General features: G+C 45.2%; 1 protein-coding gene across 17 annotated transcripts in view; it reads left to right on the plus strand.

Annotated features, from left to right (window-relative positions):
* Positions 1-24,325, plus strand: part of FHOD3 (formin homology 2 domain containing 3) — a 537,731-nt gene that overhangs the window by 443,649 nt on the left and 69,757 nt on the right. For 10 of the 17 annotated variants that reach the window (XM_058277150.2, XM_058277152.2, XM_058277153.2 and 7 more), the window contains 2 exons: positions 13,806-14,102; positions 22,704-23,584. In XM_058277150.2, the coding sequence (XP_058133133.1) occupies positions 13,806-14,102; positions 22,704-23,584 (1,178 nt within the window). The remainder of the gene's footprint in view (positions 1-13,805; positions 14,103-22,703; positions 23,585-24,325) is intronic. The other 7 variants (XM_058277160.2, XM_058277161.2, XM_058277162.2 and 4 more) reach the window with 1 other exon arrangement.

The raw sequence follows: 24,325 nt of genomic DNA on the forward strand, positions 1-24,325 counted from the left end.
GGGGAGATATTATCCATATTTTACTGAGGTTCAGAGTGATTGGAATATTTGCTCGAGATTTTGTTGACCCAGCATTGGGAGTAGAACCCAGGGCTCACTCTTGTTCCATCCATTTATTCTAGAATCATGGGGCCACTCTATTCATATTGCAGTTAACAGGAATGCTGTGAACATCCCTTTACTTACCCCCTCCCCAATAACTGAAAAAATTGCAGCCTACAGTTAAGACTTACATTTACAAAAAAAAATTGGAAAACTGATATTTGTTATTGAATTATAAATGCCTCAAGCTTAAAGGTCAGTTTATGTGTTCTTTTATTAAAACTCCTTACTCAGATTCTGGAAAACATTTAGAAAGAGAAGACATGAACACAATAAAGAAAACTCTTTTCTTTTACACTTACAAAATATTTTAAAAGAGGGAGGGGCTAATGGTATAAAATACCAATAGCATTGTATGGCATCTAGCCAAATCTTTAAGCCAAAAATCTTCTGACCAAATCTGTGTAACTTTTGTATAAATTATGCCATTTCTCCCACCATCAAGTCAGTGTGTGATAGAATTATTTTTCCATCTGGCCCTCTTGTGGCTCACAGCAGATGTTTGTCCCAGTTCTTCCTGGACTTAGTGGTGATGGTCTGAGTATTTTTCCTCTCTGCATAACTACCAGCACCAAGTGAGGAACAAACACATGTGTGTGTTCTCATTGCACTGTGTTGTCATTAACAGAGACCGTCAGCCCAAAGTCGAGGCAGATACAGAAGGACCTTTCTTGTCATCCATTGCTTTGATTATCCTCTCCTTATTTTCTCTGAACCCTGGTGGTATATATCAGAATGGCTATCTAATAAGCTGTTATTCCTGTTTTGCTCACAAATGACTCCGAAAACACAAAGCTCTTCTCACTAATCAGAGAAAAAGAGTGTTCTTATTGGGCTAGAGTTCTTCACTATGACTCTTGGTAAAGTTACTCTGAGGAGTCAAAATAATCATAATCTGTGTGCCTGTAAGAGAAGTCGGTCTAGCAAGGTCATCTGTTACCCCATCAGATCCAGGTCACCCATCTTGTGGAAGTTCAGTGGAGTAAAATGACCCAGAAAACCAGAGGTTGATGGTGCTTCCTGTGAGGTGTCCCAGAGCTGAGCTGACTGCCTGGGGGCCAGAACTCCCTCCTTTGCCCAGCTGAGCCTCTCCTGAGGCTGGGTAGAGAGCAGCGAACTCTCCAGTAGAAAGAAGCTTCCATCAAGAGTTTACAAGTGGCTTTTGCCCATTCATCGAGCCCTGAGAACATACACAATGGCTATTTTTCTTATTTTTTAGCTCTGTATGCTCCAGATTTCTCACTGACATATTAGAGGTGCATTTGAAAATTTTCCCAAACTTTACTAATGTTATGTCAGGGGAAATATTGTTCAAGAGTCATTTTTTTCCCTACCTGTAATTGGATTCCTAGGCATTTCCAAATGTCCCATTGTTTGGCTCTGGTGATATAAAATGTGGCCTGTATGGCTATGGCCTAATCACTTGGTGACATTTTATTAATGTGGACTGCTGATATAGCTTCTTGCTGATCCACACATTTAAAGTACTGGTAAATATGGCAATTCCTCTAGTCTCTTGAACTTCAAGCCCAGAAATAAAGTATAGACAATTATTTATTTGTATTATGAAATGTTCAGTTCATCTACACGAGTAATCATTTTTCACAGGGATATCCATTCATCATCTCAGCAGTCATATGGTTACCAGTCATTGACTGAGCATCTCAGTCACTATGATAACACGTTTTGAGCCTCCTTCAGGTGTGGGCACTCTCCTCAATTACCTAATCCACATGGCAAGAAATCAGAAACATCTGGGATCCTATTTCCACTGGCACAGTAGCCATGGAATATTGTCAATCACTAGCCTAATGCATACTGGTCCCCTTACATAAAGCTTTTGGATACCTCAGTCCAGTATTTCCTGAACTGGCAGGAAATTAGATTCCTTGTGGTTCTGTGACTCAGGGTTGCCCCACCTCCCCATACCTCACCTGACTGATGGGACTTGATGCCATTTGCTAAATTATATAGAACCTCTCAGGAACCCTAACCGAGGCCAAAGCCTTGCCTGTTATACCTGCTGTGGGAGCCTGAGAGCCTTTGGAAATTACTGGATTTTTCTGCCTTGCCATTTCTGAGTCTCTAAAATGGAAAAAGTTAAAACCTTCCTGTATTTCCTCCTATAGAGAATGACAATTGCCAGCAATGCATTTTCTCGTACCGTATTTTAAAATATTAAATATCCTTAAGTCCTTGGGAACTAGACAAAGTATAAACCTTAAGTAAAAACAAGGCATGAACTGGCATGGGGAAAGTTGTTAAAGAAGGACATTATGTGATAAACATGATGTTTTCATTGACAGTTCTTAGGGTATCATGAACAGGGAAGAATCTGAAATATACCCTACTTGTAAACTAATAATTAGCTTGTCACAATTTCACGCATGCTGGCAAAGTCGCTTAACTCCTGAGTTAGGAACAAAGGAATTTATTACTCATAGCTATAAGGGTAGCCAGAGTATCAGCTTTGTACCATTTCCTCAAGCCCTAATTCCCTCAGGGACACCTGCCCACACAGTGTGGGGAACATGAAAAGAGGATCCCTGAGCTTAAGAAACCCGAATCTTCTAAAATGAACATTGGGTATGCCTGCCCTTTGCCCAGAGGAGAATTTACCTCTGTTATCCTGAGCAGTGAAAGCACCAGCCTTTTCCTGTGGAGGAAAACTTCTCTCTACCTTCCAAGGCTGTTTTCTATACACACATCCTTGGAAAATACAGAACAGAGGCTATCAGTCCCTCTACTCTCGAGATGTGCAGAAGCATGAGCGGCCCATGGAGAACTGTTTCCCATCCTTAGGTAATAAGTTTTTAGCCAGCCTTTACTATCAAATTTGCATCCTAAAACTTACTAAATGCAAACAAAAATTCAAGTTTTGAACAGCAATTAGATTGATTGTTCTTATTTAACAATAGAAAGAGTACCAAGACCAAGTCTGGAGCAGGCAATGGGGGTAAATGAGCTCCTTTGAATCCAGGGAGATTGGCAGGGAATCTGGCTTGTTGACTGAGTGAGACATCAGTGCCTTTCATCCCAGTAGGAGCCATGGGTGAGTGCTTCCACATGTAGGGACAGTGAGGATTCCTCAGTCAGCAAGGTACTTTGAATTTCCGAGTCAGTGACTGAGCCTTGGAAATAGCAGAGAAGAGCGACTGTGGCTCCTTCTAACATCCTTGTCTATGCTCCAGGATCTTAATCTCCTCTCTGCCATCTCCACCACTCCTCATTTCCTACTAGCACCCCTGGCTTTCCCCCATTATCCCTATAATACAGTTGCACACAATGACACAATTTGCAGTGCAGCAAGATAATCACACATTGGTTTTCCAATCCAAAATGTAGGCTTTTTCAAAAGAACCCCTGGGTTCGACAACCATGGAATGCATCTTAACTGCTTCTAGATATGGCATGCATCTTTAGAGCTTTCTGAGAAAGCTGCTTCCAACTGATATATTGAAAAGCTTTTTATTGACTTTCTAGATCCAACACTTCTAAATCCCCTCTCCAACCTCCAGATAATTTCCAGAACCAAAGTATCATTTGCTTTTCATGTTTTTTACATTCTTCATCATTGTTTTCTCGTCATTTTGTCTCAGTCTTCTCATTGACTCATTTTCTGCCTGCCCCTTAAATGTTGAGTTTTTCCAAAATTCTTTTCCCAGATCTTTTCTCTTTTTATGCCATATCTTCTTGCTGGGCATTCCTGTGTCTTTTAACTACCTTCTGTCTGCTAGTAACTGCCAGATCTGCTTCTCTAGTCTTGCCTTCTTGAACTTGGGTCATGTGTATCTAACATCTGAATGTCCTTCAGACTTGCCAGGTGCTAGTCAGATGGAGATGCCATCCCTCTCTCACACATAATCCCCAATCCCAGACCTGCCCTTACCTTCCAGTCTTCATTTGGTAAAGACCATTTCTCTTGGGCCAGTCACTTAACCTGGAGATATGCCTGTAGTTCTTGACTCCTCCCTTAACGCTCACCCCACATCACTCAATCACCAAGGGCTTGCTGTGTTCCTTTCTCTCAAATCGGCCCTCTACCCTGTCTCTGCATCACCAATGCCATAGTCCCAGCCTTCACTATCTCTGGTCTGGACCATTTCAATGGCTTTCACTATGCCTCACTTCTTTGAGGCTCTTCTCAGCACCCCCACCAAAAGAGTTGCAAAAGTATATCTGATCCTATCCATGCTTTGTTTTTAAAGTCCTCTGGTGGCTTTCCATTATCCACAACATAAAGTTTAAACCTTAAGTAGCATTCAAGACCCTTCATTATCCAGACTCTAAAACCAGTCTTTTACCCCCACAACTATCTGCCCCCCCACATTTTGCTCCATCAGCACCAAACCACTCTTCCTACCTGACATGTGCTGTGTTCTCCTGGACAAGGCTCTGTGTGTTTGCCCATGCTAAACCCTGCACTTGGAGTGTTCTCTGCCCTTGGATGTCCATTGGACTCTATCCCTTCTAGTTGAAGGATCTTCTCTTCACTGAAGTCTCCTTTAATTCCTCTTTTGTGTTTCCCTTACATCTTGCGCGTTCCTGGGCTTTGAGGCTTATTTCATCTTACACATGATCTGTGGTTCTTCTTCTTTTTTTAATGATTCCTCCAAATTTTTGGAACCTTTTCATGATGTTTATTTTTATTTTATTTTATTTTTTTCATCCCCCCCCCCCCAGTTGTCTATTCTCTTTGTCTATTTGCTGCATGTTCTTCTTTGTCCACTTCTGTTGTTGTCAGCGGCATGGGAATCTGTATCTCTTTTTGTTGCGTCATCTTGTTGTGTCAGCTCTCCGTGTGTGCGGCACCATTCCTGGGCAGGCTGAACTTTCTTTTGCGCTGGGCGGCTCTCCTTATGGGGTGCACTCCTTGCATGTGGGGCTCCCCTACGTGGGGGACACCCCTGCTTGGCAGGGCACTCCTTGCGCACATCAGCACTGCACATGGGCCAGCTCCACACGGGTCAAGGAGGCCTGGGGTTTGAACCGTGGACCTCCCATGTGGTAGACGGGAGGCCAAGTCCGCTTCCCCTGTGGTTCTTCTGATCATCTGCATGTTCTTCAGGGGAAGGGCCCTGCCTGTATTCACCTTGCTTGGAGCAGAGCAGGCATTCAGTAAATGTTTTATGAGTGAAGGAATGAACAAATGAATGAACAAGTCTGTAGACACATTAATCCTCAGAGACAGCTGTTTCCCCTGTACTCAGTGAGAAATTAATTACACTGGCCATCAATAGAGGGCTTGGTCTTTGACTATCCAGGCCTCTTCATAAAGACTAAAGATATGATGGTGTCTTAGTATAAGGAGAGAACTTTTGCAGACAGATAATTTATCTTGGTCATTTCTTTCTGAGGACCTACCTTAAGTAGAGGGAGAAAATTCAGAGAATGGCTCTAGACAAATTGATAGGTGAGATATTTATTCAAATACTTATTTAAGAGCCCTGCTATTTTAAGTGATTTTTCTTCAAATTCCAGATCTCCATTTCCCTGTGAATGGATTTGTTAATAAGTGCAGATAAACTGGGTTGTTGACTGAGGAGAAAGTCACATCCACCTAGTGCCCAGATGTGAGGAAGGGTTAACTCTTTTGGTTGAGAATTTAAAAGTGGGATTTTTAGTAGTAAGCCAGTTGCAGGCCAGCTAGTTCTGCTTGGACTGGACTTGATCAGGAGCTACTGGCAGGAAGAACTGATATTTTCTCTAGCTTTTAGATTTTTTTTTTTTTTAATCTTATAAAGTCTCTTGGCTATGACTTCAGAGAGCATTTTAGCCTGAAAAACATTTTAGGGAAGATTTTTTTTTTTTTTTCACATCTGAGTGTCTAATGCCTGGCAAAAGATAGGTGCTCAATAAATGTTGAATTAATGAGGTTTGCTGTAAGTCTCATTAGAACATCTAATTAAGAGCAACCACATCCTGCCATGCCTGAAAAAAAATTAGCCAAACAACACAAGCTCAATAGATTTACATGCTAATACTATTTGCAGCTATTGATTTCAGTGCTAGTGTATCCAGATCTTCTAAAATAGCAGTTTTTGTTTTGATGTCAGTGATGTTTCTGTCTGTGATTTGTTAAAAGCTAAAAATGCTGTTTACATGCCTTGCCAGTTTAGAATTAGAGGAGAGACTTGTCTTCCTATTTGCTCTTGCAAGAAAATGGTATCTAGTTAACCCAGGGCATGGAAGGACAAAAAGGGTTTGGAGTCAATCCTGCTTGACACTGAGTCAAAACAAGACCTGTCTATTCTCACTTTAGAAGAGGTGTTTAAACAAGCCCGGGGGAAGCCTTCATAGCCTGGGGTTGATGTTTGGGATCATATGGGATTGGGTTCAAGATAATGATTCAATGAATTGGGCGATAATCTTAAACTACTTTTCATTTTCTATTTATAGTATGAAGTAGAATTCTATGTCGATCAACATTAGAACAATTATACCTGAAACTGGCTTGTTTTCTTTTTTGTCCTATATGATATTCCTGTGGAGTTGTATCACACACCTGTTTAACCCAGTGAGCTCAATCAGAAGCATGTTCTGGAGGATAAAGGTGGGGATGCGAGAAGTGAAAATGACAGTTTAAATAGCGCTGGCCATCTCACCCAACATTCAATAAGAGGACGGACACGACTCTGCTTTTGTTTTTCCCCCTCCAACCATTCCTGATTCCCATGTGCCTCGTGTAGTATGACTAATCTGCTGTATCAAATACTATTTTAGAATTTATGGATTTGCATTTGGGGGTAACATGGTTCATGAATACTGCCCAATACTTCTTATAGAGCTGCACTGAAACTAAACAGAAACCTTGGTTGGTAGAACTATGGAGGGTGGGTTTGGTCTCTGTAAAGAAGGGCACCTTCCAAAGGGATGTTTGAAGGTACTTTTGACCATGTATTTTTTTTTAAATCTTCAGAGGTAGCTTAGACCCCAACCTGTTTGGAAAATCTAGTTCTGAAATTTGAGGACAAAGCTAGGCTTAGTTTTAAAGACATGGAAATTAGACTGATGAGTCAGTGTTTTGCAGGTGATAAAGTATTCCTTTTGTAAAGGTTTGGGTAGCCCATCCTAATGAAACCTATAAATGAGAGATTCTCACTTCTCAACCAGGGACCATTTTACCCGCCCTCACCTCCCCTCCCCCACCTCCCCACCCGCGCCTCCCAGGGAGATGTTTGGGAATGTCTGGAGCATTTTGGATTGTCACACTGGGAGAAGGGCAAGGGGGAGGGAGAGGGGAATGCTCCTGCATCTTGTAGGTAGAGGCCATTGATGCTGCAAAGCATCTGTCAATGCACAGGACAGTCCCCCACAACAGAGAATTATCTATTGCAAAATATCCGTAGAACTGAGGTCAAGATACCGTACTCTAGACTGAATCTGAGTGACAGCTCAGTGAGAACTGGCCTGACACCAAAGGCGTAGACTAAAGAAGTTCCAAAGTTGCAAGTGTTTCTCTTGGGTCCTTTTTCAGATTTATGTGATTAAACCACACATTTAGAGTAGATGGTGTTAATTATTAGCTCTGAACTGGGGAGGTTCCTGGAATCTACACAGTTTGGAGCAACTGTTATAGAACTGGCTGGCCCAGCCCTTGGTTTCATAAGATCTGCCAGAAGCCTAGTCCTGGCAAAGTCATCGAGACACTACCGCTGAATGAAATCAGTTGAAGCCACCCAAGGACTTACTGAGTTCAATTATTTATCTCTTCAAAGAAACATTGCATGACAAGAGATACCACTTGCACATGCAGGACTCAGCTGTCAGGGACACTGATGAAAGCAGAATTGGAAAGTTTCTGACCAATGTATTTTGGGGGAGGGGACAGTGTGAGGGAATGATTATGTGCTTCTCTTCTGTAGCTTAAGTCACCCACTACACAGTGTAACATCACGGTCAACAGCCCCAGCTTTTCCATCAATCCTCTCTCGGTTCAGATCTAGCCCTGTTAGCGTTAGGTTTGTTTATCCATGTTGGTGCCTGCTAAGAAGGTCACTGAAGGCATTCAGTGGACGCACTATTTGCAGAGGAAGGGGCAGGGGTGAGGGGGCATCCGAGCATGGTGGAGCACCCAGAGATAGTAGCAGTGGACGCCGTAGACCCTGTTCCCATCTCTGAGCCTGAAAGCACTTGGTGAATGACTGGGATTTGTTGAGAGGTGTAGCTGTGGGAAAGGGTCATGGGACAGGAGTGGGACCCGACAACTTGTGCCCCACAGTGGCCCTGCAGGAGGGGAGCTGGGGCATGGCATCCTCTAGCTTCTCTTTCCTCTCTACTCCATCTCCCCTGGTGCCTCTTAAGAGTGAAAGCCTCTGCAAGTTGGAGGGTAAGCAAATGCAGGCAGTCTTCTTGGTAGAGCTCAGTTTCTGGTGCACAGAGCAAATTAGAGAATGGCTCTGGGGAAAAAGTCCCAGAGCCTCTAGCCTGCTGTATAGCCCTAGGCAAGTTACTTAACCTCTCTGAACATGTTTCCTCGTTTCTTACGCGGAGACATTAAAGTCAGTAAAGACCTCACATTGTTGGTGTGAGAACTAAGTAGGGGGATGAGTTTATGGTTCCTCGTACAGCACCAGTAGAGGCCCGCTAGTCATAAAAATGATGCCTAATCGTTTTTAGTTTTGCTTCACTTAGGGCCACACAGGGCCTGAATTCTAGCAAGGTTTTCGGGACGAGGTGAGGAGTTGGTGCTGGGCTTTTGGAAGGACGCAGAGAACTAGACAGCACGAGTGAACGTCTGCCCTGGCTGAGCCGGAGCAGGGGGTAGGCTGGCTGGACCCCTCAAGCCCTGCCCTCTTCTCACTGCCCTCCCGGCTTTGAAATCTGCCTGAGGAGAGCACCAGTCCCATTCTCCTCTGACTGGGCAGCCTTTAGTAGTCGCTCAACAGAACACCTAGGTTTTTCCTCCATCTCGTGTTGGGGTCCCGCGCTGGTTCCTCACCCTTCTCTCCCTCTCCTGTGATGTCTGTTTCTTTTGGATAAAGAATTCCTTTTCGTGGCCATGTCCCAGTTATGAGTGCTTCCCCTCAAGGATGGTGGTGACCAGATTCCTTGTGACTTCTGAGGACACCCTGGCCGCCTCCTTTCTATTTTTGCTTTGTACGTTGCGCAAGTTGTCCATGACCGTATCCTTTTATGCAGTTTAATTTTGTGTTTTGTTTTTCCTTCTCCCTTATACTACCTCACCCTAACCTTAAAATTTAGTCTAAAACCTCCATGCAAGTTCTGGCCAAGCGCGTTTCTGTGGCCTGTGCTCGGCGCACTCTGACTGTGCCATGAGCCCACCAATCTGCTTTCTCAGGCCATTTTCCAGGAAGACAGGTCCCTATTTTGGATGCCTTCTATTCAGCCAGGCATCTCTTGCCAAGTCCTCTTTTTATTTCCAAAAGCATGCCCCTCCCCCCCCCCCGGAAGAAGGGCTGCCTGGGCACCTGGCCCAGGCCTCCCTGCAGTTCCTACCCTCCTTTGCGCAGACCCAGAGATGTAGTCGAAGCTCTACGTCCTTGTCCATCCAAGGTCATTGGCAGGCATGGGAGGTTATTGTGGGCCAGCATGGAAACCCCGGCCAGCCTGACGTGCAGGGCTGGTTACTTCACAGTCACTTCTGAGCCTGCCTTGAGGACGGTGCTGCGGGACCTGGCAGGGCTACGCTTGGAGCAGCCACCCGGCCTCCTCGCGTGACCACCTTGGCATGATGGACTCGGCCACTCCCTGCTGCTGCCCCTGCTGGGATTTCCGAGGGCCGGACCTGACCCTCCTTATCAGGATTCAATTAGACAGTTGATGTGATGCACCCGGTGAAAGTTCCTCAGAGGATGCCAGCTGCCCTGTGGGCCCCTGCCCGTGAATGCCAGCACAGTCCTTCCCCCAGGTGATACCTGGGATGGAAGCCTTCTCCCCACTGTCCAGAATCGCAGTCTGTTGTACAGGCACCATGCCGGGGTGCTGTGCTTTCAGTCTTCTTTTTCTTGCGTTTCATCGATTGGCACTTACCTCTTCTGCTCCAGGCTCTTGGTCTGCAGGGTTTGCTTCCTGGGCTTTGCTGATCAGCACCCTCATCCCATAGCTCACAGGGAGCCCACACTCCTCCCAGCAGGAAGTGCGTTTTGCCTGTGATGGAGGTGGAGTCGGGGGTGCTCGTAGATGGAGTAAAGTGGGGCCCCTCTCTAGCAGGGCAGCCCTCGCTGCCCTTGGGGTGAAGCCCAAATCTGACCTGGAGGCCCCCGGCCTGCTCTGGCTCCCCGAGCACCTGCCAGGCTGACATCTTCCATTTCTTCCAGCAGCCTGTGAGCTCCAGGTTCTGCCCAGAATACTCTCATGGCTGCTCTTTCCCCTTTTAACTCCTTTTCATCCTTGGCCCCTCTGCTTTTAAATGTTTTGGCACAGACATCACATCCCAGGCCTTGCCAAGGACGCTTGCCATCCCCTGCCGGGAGCCCTCCCTTTGATCTCAGAATACCCATCCCACTTAGAAAGACCTGGTGATATCAGTACTGGGCCAGGCGGGAGCCCGCAGGGCTGGAACTCCCCCGTGCGCACTGGTGGAGGGTCGCCCACCTTCAGGGAGCAGAGGCCGAGTCATGACATTTTAGGATCCCCTTTCCCTGCTCCTCTGTAGCTCCATGGTGACAGGAGCTGGGCCCGTCTCGTGTTTCACTGTCACTGTCACTGGGCCTGTGTCTCATCGCTGGGTCTTGCACCACTGACTCGATAGTACTGGACTATAGAAAGACTCATTAAATACTGGGACTCACAACAGTGGGGAGCTATAAACACTGTCCCCACCTCTCGGCGCTCGCTTTAGGACTTCCTGCGACATACGTGCCTCCTCCTGTTTCCTGGAGACTGAGCCAGCGTAGGTGGTTCTTTTCCCGAATCTGTCCAGAAAGCAGCAGGCCTGGCTTCGTGTGGAGGGTGTGGGCCAGGGGGTCCTGATGAGCCAGATTGGGGAAGGGGAGGAGGAGGATCCAGACACTCCACGCAGCGCCCAGGGCCATCCCAGGGGCTTCCTGAGTGGGGACAAGGCCTTCGTGAGCAGATGCTGTCCCAGGGACGAAGGCCAGGCCTTTCTCAGAGAACCTTCCCCCTTGTCGCTCCTGTGTTGATCAGCTCAGCTGGAGAACAGCTCTGGCCAGGTCCCCGGTCCCAGGTTTGGGTTGTGCCCCGTGACCCTGGCCAGGCCAGAGCAGGGCCGTGTCTTAGCAGGCGTCAAGGGGAAGCATGTTTGCACCCATGTGTGACCCTCACTCTCAGTCTTTGGTTGATTTGCTTGATTTGGATGTTATTTAATTTGTTCATCTTTAGGACAGTCTCGCACGTCACAGATCTACACTCAGACCGTGTTGATGCTGAATAACGGGTTCTGGTCAGGAGGTCATTTTAGCAATGACGAGCTCCCCAGCAGTAATAAAAAAGAGAAGCCACCCCAGTGCTTCGCATCCTTGAAGTTAGGAGCTGTCAGGCTGGGATGAGATGGCACTGTTGATTCCTGGAAGCGTGTGGCTTTCCAGAGCTTGCGTGTCCATTACCACCCCTGGATAATCAGGGAGCCAGAGTTGCGGCTTGAACAGAGTTCAGTGTTTTAAGGTAAATGAAACACAGCCATGGAGCAGGCTTATAAATACAAGGCTGACGTGAACAGCCCTGAAATCAAGGATCCCACTTCCTTTGCCTGCCCAGTCTCCTCAGGGGGATCCGAGTAGACACAAGCTTATGGCAACCACCCCACCCCAACTCCCGCCAGCGATAAAGCCAGTAGGAGGCACCCTCACTGGTTTCCACCATATGCTCACCAATTCAAACGTAAATGCATGCCACATGCAAGGCTGTTGGAAACACATTTTCATTTTGATGTGGCTATTCTGAAGGAAATGTGTGCAAAAACATATGCTTTCTGTCAACCAAATTAGATGACACTGCCATTGCTGAACTATGCTTTTGCTACGCCTGTAAAACGAATGGGGTTTTGTATCTCTTTGCTAAATGCTCTATTATCAGATGAAAAAGAAATTGCCATAAAAATTCCTTCAGCGCCAAAAGGAATTCTTCTGAGAGACATGTTCCCACGTTCCCTTTACCCAGCCCGATTTTTGCTTTTAAGGGATAGTGCACGGCTGGCGTGCCCTTGGTAGGCTTTCTCAGGACTGCCAGTGCTTCTCTGCCTGGCAACTTTGTCCTCACACTGCCACTTCCTAAAGCCTTCCCTCTTGGGGTGCTGCCCTGAAGGGACCACCACTGGATGGCTGAAGGCCTTTGCTGCCCGCCCCTTGCAGGATCCTATACGAGGCTGGGAGACCCCAGCAGGAGATGCTCAGCGTGTGGTCAAGCTGCAGCTTCAGAAGCTGCCCAGGCTGAAGGAGGGGCCTCCAGGCCCCATTCCCACCTGAAGAGCACTTGGGGAATTCCCATGGAGGAGGAGCTCTACCCTGTCATATCTGCAAGTTAGCCAAAACATAAGGAATTTCTGGTGTCTCATCCCCATAACTGTCTCCTTCCTCTCCCTCCCCGGCTCTCCGACCCTACCTCAGAGGAAGGCAGCCTGAGAGCAGCCTTGGGGTGGGGTTTGGACCAAGCGAGTCCTGGCAGACCCATTTCTTACTGAGAAGCTGAGGGCAGCACTGTTGGCTCAGGAGTTTTTGTATTCTCAATTGTTTTACTGTCCACCCCTATGAGGTAGCAGCTCATGGCTGAAGATTTTGCTCAGCAGAAACATGCATACGCCAGCCCGTGCCATTTCCCTGCTCCTTGGAGGATCCCACAGGTGGGGGCATAGGCATTTCATCTTGGTGCAGCCATTAAATCTTCACTCTTGATAGGTTTTCACATAATTCCATGCCTATGAGTCATTCTTCTAAACAGCTTTCAAAACTGTGGATTAACTTCATACAAAGAGCAAACATAATTCAGGCTAAAGGCGATGGGCTTTGTTGGTTAGCCCCAGATTTCAGAAAATATCAAGCTGCTACTCGCTTGTCAGCTTGATTCACTGTGGATTATTTTTCTGTTTCCCAGAAGAGGCTAAAGGATCATGTATTAGTGTTCTATTGCTGCATATCAAGTTACCACAAACTTAGTGATTGAACACAGTGCATGTATTTATTATTTCAAATTTTGTAGGTCTGAAGTCCAGCATGGCTGATCTGGGGCCTCTGCTTTGGGTATCATAAGACCAAAATCAAGGTTTGTGCTGACTGGGCTCTTATCAAGAGACTCTAGGAAGAGTTCAGCTCCAGGCTCATTCAGGTTCCTGGCCGAATGCAGTTCCTTGCATTTTCAGGACCAAGGTCCTTGTTTCCTGACTGGCTATCAGCCAGAGGTCCTACTCAGCTTCTAGAGGCCACCTGTGTTTTCTCACACAGGATGCCCTCCATTTTCAGAGTCAGCAATGGTATGCTGAATCCTTCTCATGCTTCTAATTGCTCTGACTTCCTCTTCTGCTACCAGTGGGAAAACGCTGCTTTTAAAATATCCAGCTGATTGGGTCAGGACTACCTAGTTAATCTCCATATTTTAAGGTCAACTTATTTGGGTCTTTAATTTCATATTCAAAGATGATTTTGAAAAACCATGGACAGGAATCTTTAGAATTCTGCCCTACCACAGATCAGCCCAGGAAAACTCACCGCACATCCATTTTCACATCTCACTTGACACTTCCAAGAAATTACTGCTGTGAATGTTCTCTCCATTGTTGTCTCCACCAGTGAGTGCCAGGGATCCTGAGCTCGAACCAGAGGCAGAACCGGAACTGGAGGCAGAGGTGGGGCAGGCTGCCGCTGAGGCCGGCCAAGAGATAGCCCCTGCCCGAGTGGGAGCAGAGAGCGAGTCAGAGCGGGCACTGGAGCAAGAGCCAGAAGAGAGAGCTTCCCTGAGTGAGAAGGAAAGGCAGAACGAGGAGGTGAACGAGAGGGACAACTGCTCTGCCTCCAGCATCTCGTCCTCCAGCAGCACATTGGAGAGGGAGGAGAAGGAGGACAAGCTCTCCAGGGACAGGGAAACTGGTAATTAAAGCCCCTTTTCTCAATAAGCACACTCCAAGGACCCCCAGGGTCGGGGACCTGGTTGGCTGCAGATCCTGTCTCCAGGCTGGCCTTGAGGTGACTTGCTGGGGCAGCTTGCTCACGGGGCTGTCCTGGCTGTCTGGAGGTGATGCATGGGCGCCACAGTCAGCCAGCCAGCAACTTCCGGCCCCAAGCCATCTGCCATGCCCTGCGTTCATCACCTCCACAGGTGGGGAACGGGCCCAGATAACAGTGGCATCCGAGGACTCACCTGAAGATCAGGTTCTGAGACAGGAGCGCCCATTTCCCTCTGTTTACTTGTTAATAGGAAATGTAGCTTTTCTCACTTTCTGGTGTGGAGACAGGTTGCATTGTTATCTACTGTTATCTTCCCCCTTAAAAGATTTTTTTTAATGAGGCATGTTAAACCAGTATGATTCAATAATTCCACCCAGATCAGATTTTTTAATGAATTGGATAAGCACTTCCAATAAGTTGCAGTTCTCAGTGTGCTGAGGTCAATTTTTTGCATTCTGTATTGAAATAGACATAATTTAAATAATTTTTCTATAAGATACTCAAGCCCACTTTTTTTTTTTTAACACTACACAGTACATACTTTTCCTTATGGAATTTCATCTTTTTGGTGTATGCTTAATATTCCTTTAATTCACCTGTAGAAGATAAGAAACCAAATATGTTAGATTAGGGGTTTGGCCAGAAACAACCTTACTGGGGCCTTGGGATGGATTCTATAAAGGCATCTAGGAATTGTAAATGATTCACATAATCTGCAACACCTCTGGGTTGTTTTTCCTACCTATGTCTTGTGTGCCATCAGGGTGGCAGAAGCCACTGCCTGGACTAACCCTCCTCATGTCCACCAATGGAGTCATATCTTACAGGGCTAGCCTTCAGTAGATGGCATATGAGTATGTACACTCAAGGAGCCTACATCTTTGTGGCCCAAAGAGCAGCATAAAGTTTCCAGAAGGGTCTCCCAGTCAGTGGCATGACCCATGCATGACTTGTTAATTACAAGAGTATGTATGAATGCAGGAATGAATGAATGAATGAATGAATGAAACCAAAAAGTTACCCCATGAGACCGTTCAGTCAATGGCTTGGTGCAACATAGTTGGAATATTTACTGGTTAGAATAATATTAGATTTTATTCTCTGTATTGCTGGTAACCTGATACAGTGAAATAGGACTGAAAGACTTCATGTTTTAAGAATGATCACATTGACACTTTTGTATTCATTTGGTTAATGATGTACATGCTCAGGGGAGTTATGTATATTGATGTGTACTTAATTTCTTTCAAAATCACATTATACTTAGTACCCTAAATTCTACTTATTTACATTTAATGTAATAATGGTCACAGCATAGGGTGTGGTATAAGACTTTTTTTTTTTTTATCAGTTTGGCCTTAAATTTTATTCATAATGAAGTGCTTTAATGATTACTCACCTTAACTAGATTAGCAGTCCTACAATATATCAACAGGATGGATTAGTGAAAATAAACTAGGAAACTGAACTTTCTTGGGTCACATTGTCCAGTATTCTTCCAATTAAGGACAACTTCCCCAAAGTCTTTGTTCCCAAATCAGGATATATTGACTTCCCACCAAAATCAGGGGGTGTCCAAATAGATAGACTTAGGAATTAGGGCTTTACTGTTATTTTCTGTTTCACTCTGATGATGTTGAGAGATTGGGCCACGTTTATTTGCTGTAGCTTATTGGTTCCTCAAAAAAAAAAAGTCGCCCTGCTCCCAGGCACTGTCAGCAGCTATAGAATCAGAGCAACTCTGTTGATCTTGCTTTTCAGAATATTCTCAAATCACAAAGGAACCTTAGAGGCAGTGAAAATTATTCCCAATCTTATTTCTAATGATTGTATCTATTACTCAAAATGAATTTGTACAATTTGAAAGAAACTCAACTCAGTCCCACTGTACAGTTTTATTTTTCTTAGTTTCATGGTTCTTCCCCTCTGTGGCATTAGTGTGAGATATTATCATACCATCCATCACACTCTGTATAATTACTCATATAATTGTCCTGTGTCTCCCCTTGAATATACAATTTTTAAGGATGGGAATATCTGTCTTGTTCATCATGAATCCCCAATTCTAGCTGGACACCCAGAACATAGATACTTGGGTAGATACTCTGGAAACCATTGATAAATAAATGAGTGAAGGAAGAGGGTTCTGGCCAAGGTGGAGGAGCTCCATTCCTCCCATGTCTCCCTCTTACAAGTAAAATGCCCAGGACCTAATAGAACAAACCAGCATAGAAAGACTCTGAAAGGTGGAAAGATGGCGGCAGACCACCTAGACACCTTGGAACTTCAAAAACAACATAGCAGTGGGTTCTCTGAATTTCCTTATAGCCTCACACATATCCCAAATGAAACTGAAGATGCCTCCAACTTAGAACTGCCAACAAGCACAGGCATAATAGCTCTAAGAAAAGCCTGTTCCTCCTAGCCAAAGGACTGGGAAATGCATAGCCTATCAGAATCCTACCGTAGCCAAACACCACTGGAAAAACTATTCCTCTCCACCACCAGTTACATTGGAGCCAAGGAAGGAGCTGGCCTTCTACTCCCCCATCATGTGGAAGCAGGAAGGGCAGTATTTCTATTCTCCTGCCCAATGGTATCCATGGAGCCAAGCAGGGAACCAGTCTTCCATTCCTTTCCTGGCAGAAGCAGGCAGTACTCTGATTCCTCTGATAGAGTGATATAGGGAACTTATTTTCCATCCTCTGCTAGGGTAGTGTCAGTGGAATCCTCTGGGAATATGCACCTTTGCTCCCACCAGCAGCAGTGAGACTTAACAAGGCAGTGGGAGGAGGGTTAGTCAGCACTGTGCTCTTCTGTCTCTCCCTAATGCCAGTAGAGCCTGGGTTGATGCTCAACTTCCATGCCCACCCAGCATCAACCAGGTAGAATGAGGCAGTAGGAGAAGGGGCTAGTTAGCTCTCTGCTCTCCACCAACCCAGGGTCAATGACAACCAGTAGAGGGAAGCGCATGTGGCTCAACTGGTAGAGTCCACCTACCATATAGGAGGTCCAGGGTTCAAACCCAGGGCCTTCTGGCCCATGTGGTGAGCTGCCCCATGCACAGTGCTGCTGTGCATAAGGAGTGCCATGCCGGGAAACGGACTTTGGCCCAGTGGTTAGGGCGTCCGTCTACCATATGGGAGGTCCGCGGTTCAAACCCCGGGCCTCCTTGACCCGTGTGGAGCTGGCCCATGCGCAGTGCTGATGCGCGCAAGGAGTGCCGTGCCACGCAAGGGTGTCCCCCGCGTAGGGGAGCCCCACGTGCAAGGAGTGCGCCCGTGAGGAAAGCCGCCCAGCGTGAAAAGAAAGAAGCAGCCTGCCCAGGAATGGCGCCGCCCACACTTCCCGTGCCGCTGACGACAACAGAAGCGGACAAAGAAACAAGACGCAGCAAATAGACACCAAGAACAGACAACCAGGGGAGGGGGGGAAATTAAATAAATAAATAAATAAATCTTAAAAAAAAAAAAAAAAAAAAAAAAAAAGGAATGCCATGCCATGCAGAGGTGTCCCCCATGTAGGGAGCCCCACATGGAAGGAGTGTGTCCTGCAAGGAGAGCCGCCCTGCATGAAAAAGCACAGCCTGCCCGGGAGTGGCACCACACCCACGGAGTACTGATGCAGCAAGATGACACAACAAAAAAGAGACACAGATTCCCATGCTGCCTAACGAGAATGCAAGCGTATGCAGAAGAACACACAGTGAGTGGACACGAGAGCAAACAACTGGTGGGGAGAGGGGAGAGAAATAAATAAAAAATATATCTTTAAAAAAAAAAAGACAACCAGCAAGAAGTTGAGCTTCCACTTCCACTCAGAGGCAATGAGAAGGTGTGAATTGGGGTCTGTTTTTACTGGGGAGATGCCAGTGCAACCGAGTGGGGAGCTGAACTTCCACCTTATCCATTTGTAGTGAGGTTGTGCAAGTCAGCACGCTTGCAGGGGTGACAGTAGGACCTGGCAGGGAACTAAACATCAATTCCCATTCAGACCTAGCTGTTAAAAGAGAAGATTAAACATAATCTATGTTATCACAATTATACCCAAAGTGTCCAGAATACAATAAAACATCACTCATCATATCAAGAATTTAGAGAAAGACAATAGATGCCAACACTGACATGAGTCAGATGTTAGAATTATCTGACAAGGACTTTAAAGCAACAATTAAAAAAATGAGTCAGCAAATAGTTGCAAACACCCAGGAAGCATCTTAAAAAAAATCTTAGCAAAGAAAGAGAAAACAAAAAACCAAAGGGAAATAATAGAACTGGAAAAATACAAATAACTGAAATAAAATTAAATAATAGATTGAAGACAACAAAAATAATTGGTGAACTTGAAAACATATCTATAGAAATTGCCCAATCTGAATAACAGAGAAAATAGACTGAGAAAAGAATGAACAGAGCCTCAGAATCATGTGCAACTGTAACTAAAGATCTAATATCTGTTTCATTAGAGTATCAGAAGGAGGGGAGAAAAAGTGCACTGCTGAAAAAAATATTTGAAGAAATAATGGCTGAAATTTTTCCAAATTTGGCAAAAAAGCCTAAACCTACAGATTTAAGAAGATAAGCAAACCCCAAACAGGAGAAACCTAAAGAAATCTACACCAGGACACATGATTATAAAATTTCTGAAAATGAAAGCAAAGAAATATGAGCATATTTCCTATAGGGGAACACCAAATCCTGAAACCATAGAGGCCAAAAGGAAAATGAAACAAAAGAACTGCCAACAATGAATTCTATATCCAGAATTATCCTTTAGGAATGAAGAGGAAATACAGATATTGTTAGATGAAAAAAATTAAGATTTGTTGCTAGCCGATCTACCCTTAAAAAAAGGCTAAAGGATGTTCTCCAAAGGGAAATAAGGCAGCTTGCAATTTCAGAAAGAAAGGGAAAACAGAATTAGTATAAAAATAGGGGTAAGTAAATAAACTTTCCCCCCATATGAGTTTCTTAAATAATATTTGATGGTTGAAGTAAAAAATTATAAAACTATTTAATATAGCTGTCAATGGATGTAGAGAAAATACCTGATACAATTCTGTTTTAACAGTGGTGAAGGTAAAGGACCTAAATGGAAATAAGGTTTCCACACTTCACTCAAATTGGTAAAACATCACCAGGAGACTGTAATGTTACATATGTGTTTTGTAATACCAATAGCAATTACCAAGAAAAATTATACAGAGCAATGTACTCAAAAACACTACAAGTAAATAAAAATGGAATTCCTAAATATATTCACATTATCCTCAGGGAAGCAAGAAAAGATAAATGTGAACTGAAACAAAGGTAACAAATAAAAAACAAAAATGGTATACTTAAACCATAATATATCAATAATTACTGTAAATGCAAATGGTCCATATATACCAATTAAAAGACAGAAATTGTCATAGTAGATTTTTAAAATAATAATAACATGACCCAACTATATGCTGTCTACAGGAAACTCAGTTCAAACATAAAGATATAGATTTAAAGTTAAAATTTTGGAAAATGTATATCATGCAAACATTAACCAAAGAAAGGCAGGAGTAGCTATATTAATATCAGATAAAACTAACTCCAGAGCAAAGTAAATTAATAGCAACAAAGAGATATAACATAATGAGAAAAGGACCAATCCACTGAGAAGACATAAATGAGGAGAATAAACAAGAAAACCAACATTTAAAATATTACTTAATTGTGCTCTTCTTCCCATTGCCAAAATAAGAAAATGCCAACATTTCCCAACAAGTGGGGGAAAAAATAAGGCAGTCTGTTGAGAATAGTTTGCCCACCTTTGCTGCTGCAGCCTTCCTGCCTTCTATGCAGTCTTCTTTACATGGCTATCTGACCAGTGGTAGAGACTCCAAAAAATCATATTTTTCAGTCACATCCCCAAAAGCCATCTCTTCTCTCGTGAGGGTCACTATTTCCTAAGTGTGTTTTGTTTGTGAAACCTAAGAAAAGGGTTCAAGAGCTGTGTGTTCTAATGTTGATGGAGCTTAAAACCCCTTGGCCAGGTTAGGCCACTGTTGATCAAGACCTCGAGAACAAAGCAGTACTGGAAGAAACGGGGCATTACTGGAGCCTTTGTGCTTCCCCAGTAAATGCCACTTCTAAAATCAAGGCTGAGCCTTGTGAGCAGAGACTAGTGTTCCTCCTCAACAGAATGGAGGCTTCTGGTGCTAAGTCTCCTGCCCCATCCTAACACGAGTAACTACAGAGGCACTGGATAGCTGATAGAACTCCCATCTTAAACAGCCTGCTGCACATTCCTGCTAGCCAATAGAAAACATACCCAGAGGAATTCTACTCCTGACAAATCATTCCATCATTCCAGGTGCTGAGGATACAATCACAAGCAATGCAGACCCAAATCCCCACCCTCCTAGAGTTTACATGCCAGTGAAGACAACAATTTAATGAGTTATTGTAATTACTCCAGTGGTGAGATTATGGCAGACAGCAAATAAATAAGTAAAATGTGTGGAAGATTAGACACTAATGAGTACTATTATGAAAAATAAAGTAGGGAAGGATGATAGACAATGTAGGGGAGAGAGTTGCAAAATTTATATAAGGTGGTTGGGTCCAACTTCACTGAGAAGATATTAATACTATTTGAGCAAAGACCTAAAGGAAGTGGAGTAGAAAACCATGTGGTAATTGAAGGCAATTTGGCACAGGAGGGGCAGAGGCCCTGAAGCCAGATGAGTTTGAGGAATGCCAAGGAGGCACTGTGGCTGATGAGGTTAATGTGTGGGGTGGGGCATGGAAGGGTAGAAAAGTAAGGCGGAATCATACAAGGCCTTGTGAACATTGCAAGGTCACTGGCTTTTTCTCTGAGTAAGACATGGTGCCATTAGAGGACTCTGAGCAGAAAGAGATGATCAGACATTTAACAGCATCATGTGGCTATTGCCCTAAGAATTGAATGTACTAGGGCAAGAGAGGAAGCAGAGAGACTAGTTAGGATGCCCCTGCAATATTACAGGCAAGAAACCAGGCTGGCTTGGACCATGGCCATGGCAGTGGAGGCAATGAGAAGTGGCTGGATGCTGGATATAACGTGGAGGTTTAGCCAACAGGTCACCTTGCTACAGTGGATGTAGGATATGAAAGAACAAAGGAGCCAAGGATGTCTCCAAGATTTTTGGAATTGGCAGCAAGATGGATGAAGTTGCCATGTCTAAGATAGGAAATGACTGAGGGAAGTGGATTCCATGAGAAGAAGGGGGGTGGGGGTGGATGAGATGATGACTAAGAGTGTGAGTGCAGATATAGAGGAAAGGTCCACGGAGTTCCTTCACACTTAAAGATAAGGAGGAACCAAGCCAAGGAGACTGAGAAGGAGTGGCCAAAAGGAATAAGAAAACCAGGTGAGTAGACTATCCTGGAAACCAAGTGAAGAAAGTGTCTGAAGGCAGGAGTAGGCAGCTAAGGCAAGTACAGAGGGTTTTAGCAGCATGAAAGTGGTTGGTCACTAGAAAGGAACATCTTTGAAGAATGATGGGGTAAAAACTCCATTGGACTGGTTTCAGGAGACAATACAAAGAGAAATTTGCAACTCAGCAAAGGTAACTCTTACAAGTGGTTTTACTTTAAAGGAAGAGAGAAAAGTTGGGTGACAGCAGGAAGGATAACTGAGGTCAAGAGAGGTTTTGTGTTTTTAAGATGGGAGAAAGTATACCATGTTTATATGTCTGTGAGAAAGGTCTAGTAGGAGGAGCTGGGGGATGCAGGGACAAGAATTGCTAGGGGGGTTTTTAGGGTGTGCAAGGGTTTCTAGTTCATCAGTTGTCCCAGCAAGAGGAAGGCCATGTGTTGGGGCTCAGGTGCAGGTAGGTGGGTAGAGGCAGAAAGGGAGAAGGTCTCTTCTGACTGCTTCTGTAAAGTTGGTCAAGTAGGAAGCCAAGCCATTCCTGGGCTGGGTGGGGGAGGTTAGAGTAGTCGTGGGAAGCTGTCATCTGGGAGAGGAGGGATGAGAGCGCTGGCCTGGATTCAAAGGACCATGAATTTAGAGCGCCCCTGGTGGTGGTCTGTGGTTTTCTCCAGGCACTTAGATCTGCAGTGGAGCAGTTGCACAGCACGGGAGAAAGGAATGGTAACCACATAGCCTCTCCCCTGCCTGCTGTGGATGAGGGAGGATCTTCCTTGCCTTCTTGTGTCTAGTTAAGACAAAGGCCTCTTAGTGACCTATGGCTGGCTGGGCCCTGAGCAGCTGCCACAGTGGGCAGGAAAGGGTGAGGAAGTTCTCCTTTGAGCCTACATGGAAACCATGAAATCATGATGCCTAAAAGAGTTGTGCATCTGGAGTGGCCACTGGGATTTTGATGCAGTATATCTGCCTGGGCAAGAAGAACGTCTGGCCCTGCCCACCTCTTGCTTTGATTGCATAATTTCAGTGTCTCCTCTGAAGTCGCTCCTTCATGGAAAGCCCACTATTGCCCCGTTGGTTTGCTCATGGTATCGAGATCCCTGCCACTCTCATCTCTTCCCTCCTGTATCCTTTCAGGTTTGTGGTCTGCAGGTGTTCAGGATGCTGGTGTAAATGAACAGTGTGGTGACATCCTCACCAGCAAGCGGTTCATGCTGGACATGCTGTATGCCCATAACAGAAAGCCCACAGATGACAAGGAGAAGGAGGAGGGCGAGCCAGGCAGGACTGAGGGGGCGGCAGAAGCGGTAGCCAGCCTCGCCAGCAGGATATCCACCCTGCAGGCCAACTCTCAGGCCCAGGATGAGAACGTCAGGAGGGTGGACGTTGGCTGTTTGGACAGTCGAGGCAGCGTGAAAGCCTTTGCTGAAAAATTCAACAGTGGGGACCTGGGGAGAAGTTCCATCTCCCCTGACGCCGAATCCCATGACAAGGTCCCCGACAAAGCCATGGTGCAGCCCAAGACAGAGTCTGACTACATCTGGGACCAGCTCATGGCCAATCCGAGGGAGCTCAGAATCCAAGACATGGATTTCACTGACCTGGGGGAGGAGGATGACATCGACGTCTTGGACGTGGACCTGGGCCCCAGGGAGACCCCGGGCCTGCCTCCCCCGCCCCCACCCACCTTTCTGGGTTTGCCGCCCCCACCCCCTCCACCTCTGTTGGACAGAGTGCCGCCCCCACCAGTCCCCGGTAATTTATTGGCTCCTCCTCCAGTGTTCAGCGCTCCTCAGGGCTTAGGGTGGCCCCAGGTTCCCAAGGGGCAGCCGGCATTCAATAAGAAAAAGAAGACCATCCGTCTGTTCTGGAACGAAGTTCGGCCTTTTGAGTGGCCATGTAAAAATAACCGACGCTGCAGAGAATTCCTGTGGTCGAAACTGGAACCCATTAAAGTGGACACTTCCAGACTGGAGCACCTCTTTGAGTCTAAATCCAAGGAACTGTCTGTCACAAAGGTACCGCTAGCATCCAGCATGCTTCTTGATTTGCAGAGTTACTTTTCACTGCTGGGTAGGGCTGAAGAGATTGCAGTCTATAAAATGCCTTTCTTCATGTTGCTTTTGCTATTTACTAAAAAGTCCATCGGTATAAAAATTTGATCTTTAATATAATGTCTCCCCTTGTGCCATATGCTAGGTATAAGCTAAATGTCTAAGGGACTTTCCTTAGCTAATACAGGCACCAGCTTACTAACAACATCAGGCCAAGCAGCTTTCAAAGAATCAAATAAACACTAAGGAAAAGATAAAAAGATCAACCAGGAATGTTAACATTAGCCCAGCAGTGGATGTTGATGTTAACTAGGGGAAAAGCGGAGTTGCTGACTGACCAAACATGTGAATGTTATGCAATATGGGTGTTTATTTAATCTTACTTTATTGATTGCTGTTGATAGGCGCTGTTTAAGCTTCAGCTGTAACTACATCGTGTGCTTGCAAAGGTGACAATCCGACCATTTTTTTGGATATTCCTTGACTGAATCAGCATACTGCAGCTATCTAAATGTTTCCAAATATTTAGCATCCTGTAAATATTATGTGTGTATCTAGATTGCTTATTTCTTATAAATGTTTAAGAATCCTGTAGGCATTGCTGTTTTGATGTTACTTTAACAAAAGTATAATAGCCAACTTTACTGATGGGAAGAACTTACTGGGCTTCAAAACTAAGACGATAGCTAATGAACACTGATTGGA

Source organism: Dasypus novemcinctus, chromosome 16 (genome assembly GCF_030445035.2).
Source record: "Dasypus novemcinctus isolate mDasNov1 chromosome 16, mDasNov1.1.hap2, whole genome shotgun sequence".
NCBI classification, from domain to species: domain Eukaryota; kingdom Metazoa; phylum Chordata; class Mammalia; order Cingulata; family Dasypodidae; genus Dasypus; species Dasypus novemcinctus.